The sequence below is a fragment of the Miscanthus floridulus genome, chromosome 18 (assembly GCF_019320115.1).
Source record: "Miscanthus floridulus cultivar M001 chromosome 18, ASM1932011v1, whole genome shotgun sequence".
NCBI classification, from domain to species: Eukaryota; Viridiplantae; Streptophyta; class Magnoliopsida; order Poales; family Poaceae; genus Miscanthus; species Miscanthus floridulus.
Genome location: NC_089597.1, coordinates 104615561 through 104631614, shown reverse-complemented (window position 1 = coordinate 104631614; position 16054 = coordinate 104615561). Strand labels below are relative to the sequence as shown.

Genomic DNA, 16054 nt, shown 5'->3' with positions numbered 1-16054 from the left:
AGGCCTCTCGTGCGAGGCCTCTAGCGAGGCGGAGAGTAGATGACCTCGGACAAGGTCGGGGTTTAGCCAATAGTTATCTCTTGATTTTGATTTTGATAGGGTTTAAGCGATTTTTTCGATTTTCGCTTAGAGGATCCTTTTTATGGTAGCCGACAGCTGGCGTGCCATGTCAGAAAAAATAATAAAAACATAGGAGATTTACTGTTTAACAATTACTTAGGAGCCTTCGTAAAAGTGGCAAAGGAGTGTCATCCGCGAGATGTGCAAAAAGTTAAAAATCCCCGCCACCCCCACCCAATCCCATCCCCACCGCCGGACGCCGGGCGCCGCCGCCTCCCATGGCGGACTTCGGCGACGAGCTCTTCCTCGACGTCGGGGACGACGGGTTCGGAGACCTCTCCGACGTCTCCTTCTTCGAGTCCATCGAGTTGAATCTCGCCTGCCCACGCCACGTCCTCTCCCCGGGCTTCGATCCCGAAACCCTAACCCCCACACTGGGGTCCCCCATCTCCTTCGACTCCGACCCCGACCTCCGCCGCCTCTCCCCCTCGCTGACCCGCTCCCCGCCCTTCTGGGACTGCCTCGAGGACGACGCCGCTAGCTTCGAGTGGGAGGAGATCGCGGACGCTGCCCCCGGCGTCGGCAGCGGGGCTGGCGGCGGCGGCGGTGGCGGAGGGGGAGGGGGAGGACTAGAAGGAGAGGCCGACGCTGACGTGGTCGGATTCCTCGACGAGCGGCAGATGCTGGGCGTGATGGAGGGCATCGACAGCGGGGACGACGACTCGATCTTCTCCGACGAGCCTCCGTTCGACTTCGGCGATGACGACGCGGAGCTTGAAGGCATCTTCCGGAGCGGCGTCGGGTGGGAGCTGCTCCCGGCGTCGCTGGACGACGAGTTCGAGATTCTGCCGGGGCACGTCGTGGACGTGGGCGGCGCCCCGCCGGCGGCGCGCGTGGCGGTGGAGCGGCTCCAGGTGGTGGCCGTCAGAGGCGAGGAGGCCGCACAGGGGTGCGCTGTGTGCAAGGAAGGGATGGAACAGGGGGGGCTCGCCACAGGGCTGCCGTGCGGACATTTCTACCACGGGGTGTGCATCGGCCCATGGCTCGCCATCCGGAACACGTGCCCAGTGTGCCGGTACGAGCTGCCTACTGACGACCCTGAGTACGAGAGGCGGAGGGCGACGCGCCGTTCCGCTGGTGGCTCAACGCCACAGTTGGGTACACCTATGCGAATTTGAGATAAGGCTGCTTGGTGGTATGTCTTGGATGCAATTCCATCATTCCATGGAAGTGAGAAACCTCACTCATTGAATTCGCATTAGGATGTTTACACGCCACTAGAATCATACTTCTATGGTCTTGAAATTTTTCAGGATTTAGCTTTTATGCTTGGGAGTTGAATGGGAAGAACAATTATCTTAACAATTTGTACATACATCTTGCTGTTTCAATAATATAGCAAATTCTTCCTCGTTTTTGAGAGGGTACGTACTAGCATGTTTGTACTGCTGGGCTAACACCTTGCTTACTATGTGCGACATTCATCGTAATTACAGAATCAACATTGTAAATGCTTGTTTTCTGTGCTTGAGAACTCAATTTATTCATCCCGGTCCATTGACTTCAACAAATTTGGATGTGCTTTGAAAAGTAATTATCAAGTGAACTATGCCAGGACTGTTTAGCAATTGATGGTTATTTTCAATTTTAAATAGTTCTTGCAAATGGTTGCACTTGATTTTGACCATGATTGACTTTGTACATTATGTAAATAGCATGTCACGCAATGTTCACACAATTGATATCTAGATCAACCGTCAGGAACACACTGGACGAAAACAATCTTGTTAAAATATGAGGTGGAACTTCTTTAATACGCTTATTTAGTGGTTGACAATGAGGCATAACATAGATGGTATATTAAAAATTTACTGTGCTTACATCACTCAGCATCAACAAGTTACCCAGTACTACTCATAACCAGCATCAGCAGTCAGCACTGAGATGAGTTAGTGCTATTCTAAAACCTTAATTGGCAGCTTGCGGTACCTTCTTATCATTATTCTGGCAACCTTCGTGTGAAGTTGACTTCTGTTATTGTTGTGGCTTTTGAATCTCCTTTATGCGTGCTCTCTTCTAGAGTGCTAGTTTATAAATGTTCATGCTGTTAAGGTTTTACACTTAATTATTCCCAAGTTTTGCACTGATTGTGGAATGCCTTTTGTTCTCTTCACCTGTGCTGTGCATGATGTGTACCTGAAAGTTTTGCTTACTTGGCTGATGATATTTCTTAAATGCCTGACTGATAAATATCTTTCACTACTGCTGATTGTGTTACAATGTGAGTATGTGACTTCTGGGCAACATAAATCAGGTACTGATGCAGCATGGTATGATATGCTGCCCTTAAAAGAAACACTACAAATTTTGCTTGGCTTGGCCAGAGACTGGCACAACTGTCTGTTCGTAGTTTCCAGGGTGTTTCATGATTCAAACATTTACCCATGTTCTGTGGTTCAGAGGCTAGAGACTCAATCATGGTAGTATGTTATGCTGAAATTCCGGACTATGCTGTATACATGTTTGTTTTCACTTCCTCTGGTGACAGGTGCTAGCAATAGTGTTAGCTCAGCAGCAGCTAGTGGTAATGAGATGAAGTATGTTGCTGTTCATGTCTGGAAAATGGAAACTAATTGATGAATTGCCACTCAATTAGGAGGCGTAACATTGGTGTTATGTTAAAAGTTTATCTATGCTTTGCTACTATGGCATCAGCACTGAGATGAAGTTATGCTCTTCTAGTCTAGAAACTCTAGTTGCCAGCTCGTAGCATTTTTACGTGGACAAATTCTGTGATCTTGGTATGAACAGTGGCCTGCCGACTATTTTCTATAGTTTTGGTTTCGGACTTCATTTTTGTGTGCCCTCTTCTAGAGTTCTTGTACTGGTAGTAGTTTATAAATGCCGTTACAGTTTCATAGCAGCGGTTTTACGTTTTCCTTCTTTGCTTCGAAAATTCTCAACTGAATGTAGGGTGCTTCTGTCATCCTCATTTGTGCCCTGCTTGAGGTATATATGAAGGTTTTACTTATTCTGCTACTGCTCAAAGGCCTGTGAGCGATGGTATCTTTCACCACTATTTATGAGATTGTGATGTGATTTCTGTGAGGTAGGCCCCGCTTGGTACCGCTCTGAGATGCTTTGGCTCCTGCACGGTTCCTGCCTGTAGCGTGTCAGAACCGGAGCCGAATGAGCCAGAAATTCGAGCTTCACCGGCCTCGTGAACAGTAACCGCGATACAGTGAGAGGAAAAGCGGGCTTCACCGGCCTCGTGAACAGTAACCGCGCTACGTGTGAGAGAAAAACGGTAAGAGGAAAACAGCTCCGGGCTACAGTGTTCTGTGTCAGAGTGTCAGCCGGAGCTGGGGCTGCCTGGAGCCATACCAAACGCCCTGAATCAAGTAACTGATATGAGTATGTTTCATGCTTTCAGATACGATAGACCGCCATGAAAGAAATAACGCGAATTTTCCATGCCTTGGTTCTAGACTAATGAATTGCGAGTGCCAACTGTTTGTTTGTGCATCTTTCAATGTGTTTCTGGAGTCTACTTAGAGCATCTCCGGCAGTCCGCTCCGGCAGCTCCCTAATATGACCTCTTTTTTTTTTGTTGGCCACCAAAAAAAAACACACACACACCCCATCTCCCCTCAAATGAAGGCCTCGGGTCACAGCGCCTTCTCGAACTCCGGCAACGACACCTCCTGATCCGGCCGCTCTGCTCTAGGACCTCCTGCGCCGGCGGCTCCACCTCCTGCGCCGGGACAACAACGACGACCTGGCGCCCCACCTCCTGCTCCTTCGTGGCATCTAGCGGCATGGCCCGGGGACCCAGCGACATCTGTGCGGGGTGGGCGGCGGATCCAGCGCATCCTGCTCCTTCGCTTGCATCTGCACGGGTGGGCGGCGCTCCAGCGGGCGGGCGGTGCTCCGGCGGGCCGGTGCTGGTGGCTGGTCGGAGCCGGGGCTGGGGCTGGGCGCGGACTAGACAGGGCCGGCGACGGAGCTGCGTTGGCGGCGCTACGGCCTGCGGGAAGAAGACGTCGGGAGAGAAAAGAAAAAGAAAAAAAGGAAAATAAATAGAACCTGACACGTGGGTCCCATGTTTTGGGGGAGTTTATTGATGACCTGCTGGAGCAAACTCCCCGATAGATAAAAAAACCAGTATTTGTGGCCACCAATACCATTCTATTGGGGATGATTTATTGGTAAGCTGCTGCAGATGCTCTTAACGAACCATGGTTACACTGGATCCTGAGACCATGCACCATTCCTGAGACCATGGTTCCACTGAAACCAAACTGCATATGCTACATGGCTTTTGCACTCCCTCTGCCTTTAGTGGCCATTGGGGATCAGGTGAAGTATCATGTCGTTCATGTGACCATGTCCTGAGAAAAGGCGAGCTCGATGGTCAGCGAGGAGTTCTGATTTGGATGCATTGTGTCTGTGCTAGTTGGGCTGGATATGACTGAGATTTTGCTATTCGGCAGGTGTTCCTCGTGGTGGTTGGCACCCAGTGGTTTTCTTTGGACTGCAAACTATGCCACGGCTCTAGATCCCCATGCACTGTAGGTTCTGGCCACAGGTGTCCCAAAACAGAAGAGGCGGCGCCGCGACTGCCATGGACGTTGCCACTCTCCTGTTCTGCATATACTGGGCCCTTTTGAGCCTACCGAATGATGCCCAGGCCCATAATTTGTTGAGTTTTTCGCCTATATGCTGCGGAAGCTTGGGTCGGCGGCCACGGTGCTGCTCGCCGGCCTCACCATGGAGTTGGGAGTATACTACCTAAAGGCTACAACCACCCTTTACCAGTATGCAATGGCTATGCTAATCTTTAATTGCACATGAATCAATTGAGTTCTATAGTAAAAAACAGGGTCTCGTAACTGTATTAGATTCCAAAATCATCAATCGTATCGTATGATCGCGACCTATGGACGAACGAGTATCTACTGTACCTTGCAGAGTGTTCGGAGATTCAGAACGAGCAAATCTCAGGAGCTCCACGACTACATACTTACGATTTACGAACACACGACAACCAGCTATGCACAAAGGCAAATGGTCCTCTCCGTCTCCCTCTTCTTGTCCTAATAGTGAATTACTATGTCATCTTGGTCGCCGATCGGCGATCGAACACCTGCCTAGTCGGCCGTTGGCGTTGCCGCTGCCTCATCGCCGGCGTCGCCCTTCCCCGACGCCTCCCTGTCCGCCGCCGCAGCGGCCTCGGCGACCGCGAGCCTCTCCCGCAGGGCGGCTGCCTCCGCGCTGAGCCGCGCGTTCTCCCGCGCCTCCCGCGCGCGCGCGGCCGCCACGCGGTTCAGCTCCACGGCCAGCCGCGCGTTCGCGGCGCGGAGCGCGGCCACGCGCGACGACAGCTCGTCGAGCTGCCCCCTCCGCCGGGCGCGCGCGCGCCGCGCCGACTCGCGGTTCGACGCCTGCCGCCTCGCCTTCCGCTCGTCGTGCGCCGCCTGCTGCTGCTCCAGCTCTCCCGCGCCCATGCTCGCCCCCGGCGCCGACGCCGCCGGCACCGGCGCCAGTGCCGTGGCCGCCGTACGTGCCCCAAGAACCGTCCGCGGTGCCCGGGTAGGACGACGGCTCGTGGTCGAGCGAGCCGTGCCCGTGCTTCAGCATGTAGAAGCTCGCGAAGTCTGCTGCAGCACCGAGCGTGTGGCACTGGCACACCGACGTCGCGATGTCGTCTCTCTGCATGACTGGAAGCTAGCTGTTGCAGGGTAGCTCTCGGCAAAGTTGCAATGACGAGGAGATGATTGGAAGCTACCTGTTGTCGTATTTAAAGCAGAGTCTTCTTCGATCAATTGGGACCGAGCTAGGGAGGAGATGACGACGACGTATATATATACAGATGCAGATGGAGGTGAGTGAGTTCCTTTAAACTGCACACAGACACAGAGAGCCCTAAAGTTTCAGGCATCGTGCTGAGAGACTGAGAGCGAACCTTCCTTTTTGCGTCCTGTTGCGTCTTCATGCAGGATTATCCTGTCGATTTTTGGGATCCGATTGCTGTCGTCTGGCTGCAAATTTTGCTTGCCAAGCCGTAGCCGTACACGTCAATCATCGTAGGGTGGTAGGGAGGAGATAGGCCTTTATTCAGAAATAGTCGTCTTCTCGTGTGGAAAATTATGCCATGAAGCGCTGCAATTCCTGCCCGCTACTTTGATTGGAAATTTGCACGCAGAGAGCTTTGGAGTTTGAAGCATTGGTTTGAGAAATTTCGCGTCTTTCTTTTTCCTGTGAGATTACTATCATGTTAAAGATATATATAGTATATATATATATATATATATATATATATATATATATATATATATATATATATATATATATATATATAATTTTTTTTACTTTGCTCAACAACGCGTGAGGACAAGAATAGTTTACTTGTCCACGAGGTACTTTATTTAGCAGCAAGTCTTTTCATTGCGTGACAAAGTGACGACGGCATTGCCTTTCACGCTTTTTTTGGTGTCAAGATATGATAGCAAGATGTTTATGTATAGTGACGCCACAAATAATGCCAGTAGTACCCAAACTATTTGGTGCACTTCCTTGGGTGCATATATGTTACATGTGGTTGCGACTGGTACTGTTGGGCAATCCCTTTGGCCTTCTATACAGACTTTTGGGCCCCCCTTTCGAAAGCGAGATTTTTTTTCCCTATTCCTACGTTTCTATGTGAAAAATAAATTGATTCCTATGAAATTTCTATGCAATTCTTGTGGTCCGAAGGGACCCTTAATTTGGTTCGATAAACTCTATTAAAATAGCTAGTTTTAACAAAAATACATAGGCAAATGCGTGGTATCGTATATGCAAATAAATTTTCCTATAAATACAATGTGCAAATGGGTGGTATATGTGAATGCCTTGACACACATGGGTGGTATATGAGCCAATGCCTTGACACACCTTACTAAGTCAGGCGAGCCGAATTGGCTCGCTGCGCCTAGCAAGAATGTGTACAGAGTCCGAGAAAACCTTGCTTGCCAACCAAACGAATGTACTGCTCCATATTCTCTTTGGGCAAGGTTAGGCAAGGAGTGGTATATAAAGCATCCAAACACCCCCATATACATCAGCAGATTAACAAGTGATGATGGCTGCAAACATGATCTGAACACAGTAGGAGACTTTTGTTTGTCATATGCTGATGTCTTGTGTTCATCTATGAATATATTTGGAACATGAATGCAGACATTCATCATCTATGAATATATTTGTGTGTTAACGACCGACATCTAAGTGTATGTATATGATAATGTTCTTTAGGATTGTAGGCTTAGTTTGCATATCATCAGTTTTGATTTGCTTACCTACCAATGCCATTAGCAGCAATAATTGTTCCAATTTGGTGTATGATACTTATAAGACAACGGGACATGTCTAAAAGCAAAATGTATATGTGGAATTGACGAGCTAGTACTATAGGGGTTTAATTAGTAGGACAACAGGGCTTACTTATCTGACGGCATAAACTTGTTTATGGTGACTCTTGCTGACCATCAACTTTTGAAGCATTGTCTTCCAATTTTCTCAACAACCACCATCAGCTCAACAACAGGTTACTGTCTTAGCCAAACTTTGCTTTAGCACTTTTCAGATCGGCCACCTTCCTGTTTTTATTGCCATGCCATCTAGAAACATTTCTTTCTGCTTATCCAGTTAGACAGGTAGTATTCAGAAATAATGGCAACTACTGACGTCTAAGACATTCAGTTAATCTCCTACATCAGTTGACAATGTGCGCAGTTGACCATGAAAACAACTTTTCTGAAAGTAAAGCCTAACCTTCCTGTTATCCTCGTTGCCTTGGTTTTAGCTGACAAACAGTTTTCAGTGACGTAAATGGCCGTTTTTTTTCCATCTACTTGGCAAACCTTTTGATATAGAAATGGACAAGATATGGATGCGCGGTTAGCGCTTAGCGATCCAAATGCCTTTTGTTATCAACAATTGTTAGTGGCTTCAGCTTTCAGTACACCCTTGTTATCTTTGTTACGTTTGCAAGATGAAAACAAAATATGGCGAAAACGTCATCACCTAGAAAAAGGAATCGCGTGGCAAAATTGAGAATGTTTTTGCACCTTGTAAGATTACTAATAAGGGAAACCAAAAGTATAAGTGACCTATCTAGGAGCGATGGGCAATCCCATTGTAGCATACATGATAAGCTAGCGTGGGGAGTTAAAGCTAGCAGTCCATTAGCAATGAAAAGGAAGGCTATAGAGCTTAAAATAGACATGGTGTACATGATAGTGGATTACGTACAATAAGTTAAAGAAACATAAGGGCCGCAGTTTTATTCTCTCTCTCTTTTTGTTCTCTCTGCTCGCACCATGTAGTGCTCGCTATACATGCTCTGAATTTGTTTTAATTGGTATGTAAAAAATAACAAGACATGAAGAACTTTTCAACATTTCAAGGACTTCTTGGGCACTTTAGCAGAAGTGGCGGTTTAAATTGGATTTACCTTGGGCTCAAGCAGGCACTATGGGCCTGTTTGGAATCCTGGCTCCACCTTTGGGCTATGCCCAGCGGATACAGCTGGGCCTGATTGTTTTCTTGAAGACCACCAGAGCCTGGCCAGCGAAGGTTTAAAGTACCGTTGCTGGGCTCAGCTGGCGATGCGCTCTTCTGGCCCGTTTCTCCCTCTCGCCCTGAGACAGTAGTTGCTCCCTAGCCCACTTCTAGTTCAAGAAACAAACACCACCTCTAAAGGGCCAGGCCCAGCTGAGATAGGAAAACAAACATAGCTCTGTACACCTCAAAAACTAGGCTGTGGTTGCCCAGGCCATGCGTTGGGCCAGAGGGGTCACCCTCGGTCAGGATTCCAAACAGGCCCTATGTAACCTATGGCCCTGTTCGCTGCAGCTAAAGCTGCAATTGCGGCAGCCAACAGCTGCGGTGGTATGGTTCTCTGCTGAGGGCATCGGCAACAACAGGGGACTTCGCTAGCTGATTCAGATTTCATCCGACGTGTTAGGTGGGAGAAAACAAAAAAAAGTGACCTCACACACAAAGTTCTTAGTTTTTTGTCATGGCCGACTGTAAACTTACTGCTCGCTTCTCTCTCTCCTTCGTCTCAGCATATAACCCACTTACAACCCTTTACTATACTTGCTCTTATTAATACATGGTCCACTTTCTTCTCTCAAAGTTTTTTTTAGAGCTCGAGCATTAATTAGCTATAAACTTAATTAAACCAGTCTGAGTGGAGGTTTTATATGCCTTAAATAAGCTAACATGGCATAATATAAATAAAGAGAGAGATTACAAAAGTTTTATGGGATGAAATGAGTTTTATGGAGATAAAACTTGTTACATTATTTCCAACATATAAGAGTTTTGAAAACTAAGATATAAAACTCACTTAGACTGGTCTTACAACTCAGTTCTCTTCTCTCCTCATCTCTCTTCTCTATCACTGTATAAAAACCACATAGTACAATTATTTATTATACTTGTTCTAAACAAAAGTCAGTTAGTACCCTTGAACCATGATCCACACATGACATATGTGAATGCATAGACGTGTGCTAGTTTGGTTTCCCGTGGAAAGGCATCGTTGTTCCGTTCCCCAAGGATGTGTCCAGCCTCTGCCAAAACCCTGCAAGGAGAAGGGGGATAGAAGCTTTGCGCTTGCGCACGGCCTGGGCACCTGATTTGAGATTTGACTTCGGATCGTAACCCATTAATTTGGCTCCTCCCGATGCAGAGGTCTCCTCCCCTCTCACTCGCATCGCCCAATGCAATGCCATTTACTTCGTCTTCTCAGTCTTCCTTGCTCGTGTCTCCCTCGCTTTATTCCTCCACTTGGTCAACGTGCCACACATTAACATTTTTGCATTGGTATGTGCATGGCGCCATGGCCTCGATCGGCCGGGCGTGCGCAAGGGGGGCCTCGTTACCCGGGTCGTGTTCTAGCAGGATTCTCGGTGCGTGCGAAAGTTGCAAAAGTCAAATGTGAACAATGCGGTGCGCCAGGCAAATGGGCTATCGGATCACAGAGATTTTAATTCAGCACCGCGAGGTGAGCCGAGGCACACGTACCAATTTTTTGGTTTTACTACTATCACATCGGAGATGCTAGCGCATGCGCGGTGCGCACGTATGATATTTTCCCAAGAAATAAACCAAGCACGTATCGTACGTCCATCGGGAAAAAAAAAATTGGGTACGGGACTGCTGTATGCAGCACCGTGCGGCTGCCTAATAAATCCACAACACGTGGATCTTCAGTTGCGAGCATGCCGAGCCAATTTTACCAAGCCTGCCACACGTCGACATTTAAGTGGGCAGCGGAGTCCCGTGCCCAATTTTTTTTCGTCCATCGACCATCGTCGTCTACAACCTCCATTGCTTGCCTATATATATGTTCTTCCTGCTGCTTCTGTTTGGCCATGGTAGCAAAGCGCTGACCGAGAGAAGAAACTGAAGAAAAGTAAACCAAAGGGAGGACGGAGATCGATCAAATCAGACCAGAGCATAACGACTGGCTGGCATAGTCTCTCGTTTCTGGTAGTCAGGGCACAATGATGCACGGGAGGAGAACCGTCATGGCAGTGGCCTGCCTTGTCTGCACGGTGGTGGCTCTGCTGCTAGTCCAGGATGTTCAGTCCAGGAAGCTATCGTGGACGGAGCAGGAGGAAACCCATGATGGCCTTGGCAACCATGGCGCTGCTGCTGGCCGAAGCACCACCCTGGTAAGCGTCTCTCTGAATCTTCCTAACCACTGTACGTACTGCTATGCTATGCTAAATACCTCACCACTGCAGCAAAGCGAATGCATGCACATTATATTTTTGCGTCAAAATATTTTGGTCGGTTCATCATCCGAATCTTGCCTTACTGTATATATAATAAATTTTGTGCTGAACTTCGATGGGTATGCAGTATGCTGTATGCATGAATACTGATTTCGTCGAGGGAAAGTACTCATTCAGTCACATACTCACATGGTGACATGGATTACATGTACAGAGAGAAATTAGAATGTTGCGTACACATATACTGAAGCACGTATATATATATATTCTTGTGTTCCTTGAGAGCTGCTGCTGCTGCTATATATATACGCACGCTTCCCTTGAGTATTAACAAGAGCATCATTCTGCCCGCTGCTGTTATTTAACTTTTGATTGCATTGTGCTGAGAGTTTGGAGGGCAATAGCATGTGAAGCAGCCCCAGATATCTATCTATGGCACCCAGAACGGCAGCACCGTTCTTGATGCTGCAGATACATATTCACATGCTTATCTACACTACACATGATCCAAGCACTTGCATACTATGGATGCCCACGTTTTGACATGCGATTGGATGACACAAGTATTACCAACTGTTGATGGGGGGATTACCTATATATATGTTCATATATCCATGCTAATCCACAACCACAAGTCCAGATAATTAAGTATATATATTATATGCAGAATATGTAAAATAATTGGTGTGCTATTTGCTGAATAATCTGCAGGAACCGTGCAGTGACGCTATGGGAGGTGGTACAGGAAGTGCAGACAAGGGTGAACTGCCGTGTGACGATACGTCAAAATGGACAGAAATGCACACGGATTACATATACACCCAAGACGTCAAGCACCCATAAACTGTTAGCTAGTTAATTAGCTCGTGTGTTAAGTTTCTGAACATTAGTTTTGTTTGTAGGCGTTACGCGTTCCAGTGCTGTATGGGTGTATAATTAATTAGCTAGCCAGTCAGTAACTACTGTAGTTAAGACTTAAGAGTACGCTAAATGAAATAGTTCCAGTATCAAGCTTTTCGTCAGTACCCAAAATCCCAAATATCGTGTCTTCTTTATGAAATATCTCTGGTGGGATTCTAACTCCAAACATTGTTTGGTCCTTCAGAGTGCTCTGTATTTTGTAGCATTCATGTAGTTGACACATTTGTCAACAATTCATCGATCTCTTTCTTTGTGCTCCAATAGATCTTTGCCATGCTCGTACTAGTATGCAATAGTTGCCGATTTCAATTCAAAATTTCCATGCTCTAATAGTAGCAACTCTTCCTCTGTCATGCACATTTCTTTGACTAATTTCTACCTTTTTATCCTTTTCTTGATATGTACTTGTCAACCTTTTGCTTTGCTGGATGCTTTCATGTGCTGTCGTAGGTAGTCTGATGGAGATATATATATATATATATATATATATATATATATATATATATATATATATATATATATATATATATATATATATATATATATATATATATATTTCTTTGGGGGTCTCTCTAACCTTTTCAGTAAGGAGAGATTTTCTTCCTTGGTGAGTGTCTCCTGCTGACGTGGCTCTTTCATTAGGCTATTTATGCTCCCACTCATCTACTTTGTTTTTCCACGAGTTTTGGGAGCCTGATTTACCGAGGGGCTGTACATTTTCTTTAATCCAGTAGACCTTGATGTGTGGCCTTTGTCCTAGGACTTAGCTTATAGCTGTGGTGGCAACAACGACATAGGAGCAGGAGGAGACGGATCTCTTCTTGGCGGTGGCGGTGCATTAGAGCGAGTATAATAGCAGGCCGTAAGCCGACTAAATGCTGAGGTGGAGGAGAGAGGGGAGGAGAGAGAGGAGAAGCGGGCTGTAAGCTTACTGTCGGCTTGGGCACAAGAACCAAAAAAGTCTATGAAAGAGACAAGTGGGCCATGTATTAACTGTAAAGAGCTAACTACTGTATGAGTGGGCTGAGAGAAGACTACAAGGAACCTTACAGCCAACAAACCGGCTGTATTATTAGCCTTACTCTTAGGCGGTGGGAGAGGAGAAGGACCTCTCCTGGGTTAACCAATACAATGCAAGTTGTTATCAGCCAATGATAAGTATTTCTCTAAAATGGGTTTCAAATTGTTATGATAAGTAAACTAGCTTTGGCCCATATATAATTGGGCCATCGACAAAATTAAGACAACAACATTTGTCATAATGTATTGCCGTGCCATGTACATAAAACATCATAACCACTACCACATTAGATCCATGTCACTAAGGTGCAATAGTTTATGATTTTTTGGACACTTGGTATAATCTATGATGATTTTTAGTAATAAATGAAAACATGTAATATCATAAAAGTAGTGACCATGAAAAAAATCTTCACAAATTCTATGAAGAAAAAACTTTGATTCATCATAGAAGGACTTTAGGGATGAAAGATAGTTGAACCAGTTTTTGTCATGCAAGTGTCACAAATCCTATATTATGACATATATTCACTAATCAATGACATAGTTGTCACGAAAGGCTAGATATCTTGTATGTACCAATTTTCTCTCTCTAGAATAGAATCTATCTATGGTGCTCTATTTAGAGGTATTTAGATCTTACTTATTCATACTAGTTATTTATTGCTCACAGTTGCAAACTTGCAGTTGTTATTTATTTTAGTTATTGTTGTGCACTAGTATAATGGAATATGACCCAAAATGGTCCATTGGATCCCGAGTGCATTAAATATATCAATGGTGATGACAACCTCGTAGATGCCATGCTTCACTACATACAGATCCTATTTAGGCATTGCATGGCTAGTACTATACTTGATTCTGATCGCTGTAACACCCTCGGTGTTACGCCCTAAATCAACTACTAAATCATATCACGAACATCGTGTTTGTGTAATAATACATGTGATAGAAGGTGTTGATAAATTTCTTATAGCCTAAAATAATCAATAAAAATGTTAAATCAATGTTGATGCAATATCTCAGGTATATCAAGTAGGGTTTAAAACTAATTTTTATTAACCAAAAATACTATAGAACATGTTGTAGCACTCGTTTTAAGAACAAAACCAGATATACACCATATGTGAGCCTAAGAAGTCAAATCTCATATATAGTTACAAATAAGGGTAATATTATAAGATAATGCTTATTACATAGCGTATTAGTATAAAGAATACAACCTCAGAGTATAGACAGCGGAAAGACAACTCCGATCTCTAGGTGAAGACTCCAATTCCACAGGAACAACTGACTGGTTGACTGTAACACCCAAAAATTTCAGTCTTTTGAAATAAGAAAATTTGATTTAATTATGTTATTATGTGTGCATTCAAATATATAGGAAATTAATAATTTTTTGGGAAATTAAAATCAAATATAAGGTTAGTAACCTTTTTATGCATACATACTGCTGCACTTTCATCTTTGTAATGATTGGTTTTGATCAAATTTGAATTTGGATACAAAACCAATTTGAAAATGGTTTGCTAAAACTTTGGAAAATAAAAAGAAAAAGGCTTCTTCATTTCTCTCCCCTCTCTTCCTCATTCGGCCCGCAGGCCATTTTCCCGCTGGCCTAGCTCCCCTTTTCTCCCTCCGCGCCAGCCCAGCTCGGCATCCTCCCTTGCGCACTGCGCCAGCCCAGCTCAGCATCCTCCCTTGCGCACCGCGCCAGCCCAGCAAGGCGCCGGCCCACTCGGGCGAGCTGGTAACCGCCACCGCACCCTTCCCGTGCCTCAGCCGCTGATGGCTCGGGCCCACCTATCAGCGCCGCCCCCTCCTCCCGCGCGTCTCGCGTCCGCTCCCGGTCAAGGCAGAACTGCCTCCACACCCACGTCTCGCGCCGTCGTGGGAGCATCCTCCGCGCCCCTGCCTCTACAAAAAGGAAGCCCTGCCTGAGCCGCTCCCCCTGCTGTGTTCCCTGCTCCCTCTCGCGTTCACCCGTGCCTGTAGAAGCAACAACCGCCGCATCGGAGAGTGCCGTGGTTCGCCGTTCGCCCCTCCGCGCGACCCGCCGTCCCTGAGCCTCCTCCGTCTTCATTTTCATCCGTGGTGAGCTCCGTTGTCCTCCCCTCCATCTTCCCGTGCTTTCAATTTCTTGTTTCACGGTCTCTAGGGTTCTATCCGCGAGCGCCATCGACCTTCCGGCCGCCGGCCATGGCCACCACCGCCACGGCCGCACCCTCTGTCCGCGCTCTAGGCCTGGCCGAGTTCGCCTGTCCCCTCTCTCTCCCGGTGCTCTCGGTTCATCGAACCATGGCCCGTAGATCGAGTTCCGCGCGCGCCGGTGACCTCTATGTCACCGACCATGGCTGCGCCGCCACCAGAGTTACTGTTCCCGGCCGGCTCCTTCTCTCTTCCCCCAGATTCTAATCTGATCCACCCGTTTTTGATCCAACGGTTCACTTAAGCCGGTACCCCTTCGCGTGGTGATCTTGTTAAAGAACCCCTGGGTTATTCCAAAATCCCGCCCGCAGTCCATAGCGTACACCGGGTTTCTGAAAGCGCGGATCTCCTTTATTAGTTTCAAAATACGTTTTTAGTATTTACAGAAATGCCATTGCACTGTTTTGCTCATAGAATCGTCGTTTTAGCTCCGAATCGACCCGTTCAAATTGCGTTAGTTTCGTAATTTCATAATATACGTGTTAGTACTACTGTTAATCATGTTTGCAACTTTTAAATTTCATGGTTAGATTTAATTAAATAAATTGCTATAGGAAATCCCGTTTAAATCATAACTTTCGCGTTTTAGCTCCGTTTTTTGTGAACTTCGCGTTGTCGTGATCGTAGCGAGACGTAGATTCTTTTCATAAACATTTTAATTTGTTTTCTATACTGCTGGTGTACTGTTCTAACTATAGGATTATTGGCTTTGCATGAATGTTCCTAGAATGTTGTATGTTGCCGTGTTGGTCGTGTTCAGACGGTGAGGAACACGTTGGTGACCAAGAGTACTTTGACGACCAGCAGGATCAGCAGGAGTTTGCTAACCAAGGCAAGTATAGCATGGGATCTACCTTGATGTCCTATTCACTTTAATCATTCACTCATGTGCATGTGTCCAACTTTGATAACCATAAGGACATCCTAGTTATTTGATGACATGTTTCCTTGACTCCTATGGGTTAATTGCATATGGGTAGATTGCTAGTGCTCTAATTGAACATGATCTATACAATGGTTAATGGTTCTATGGAACTAAAAGTAAAACATGC

General features: G+C 46.2%; 1 protein-coding gene and 1 pseudogene across 1 annotated transcript; one reads left to right on the top strand and one right to left on the bottom strand.

Moving 5' to 3' along the window:
* Positions 1-270: 270 nt before the first annotated feature.
* Positions 271-1491, top strand: LOC136521776 (uncharacterized). The gene has a single exon (XM_066515549.1). It carries the CDS (start codon positions 339-341, stop codon positions 1236-1238), a length of 900 nt encoding a protein of 299 aa, XP_066371646.1. The 5' UTR covers positions 271-338; the 3' UTR covers positions 1239-1491.
* A 3453-nt stretch (positions 1492-4944) lies between these two features.
* Positions 4945-5778, bottom strand: LOC136524874 (ocs element-binding factor 1-like; annotated as a pseudogene).
* Between the last annotated feature and the right edge of the window lie 10276 nt (positions 5779-16054).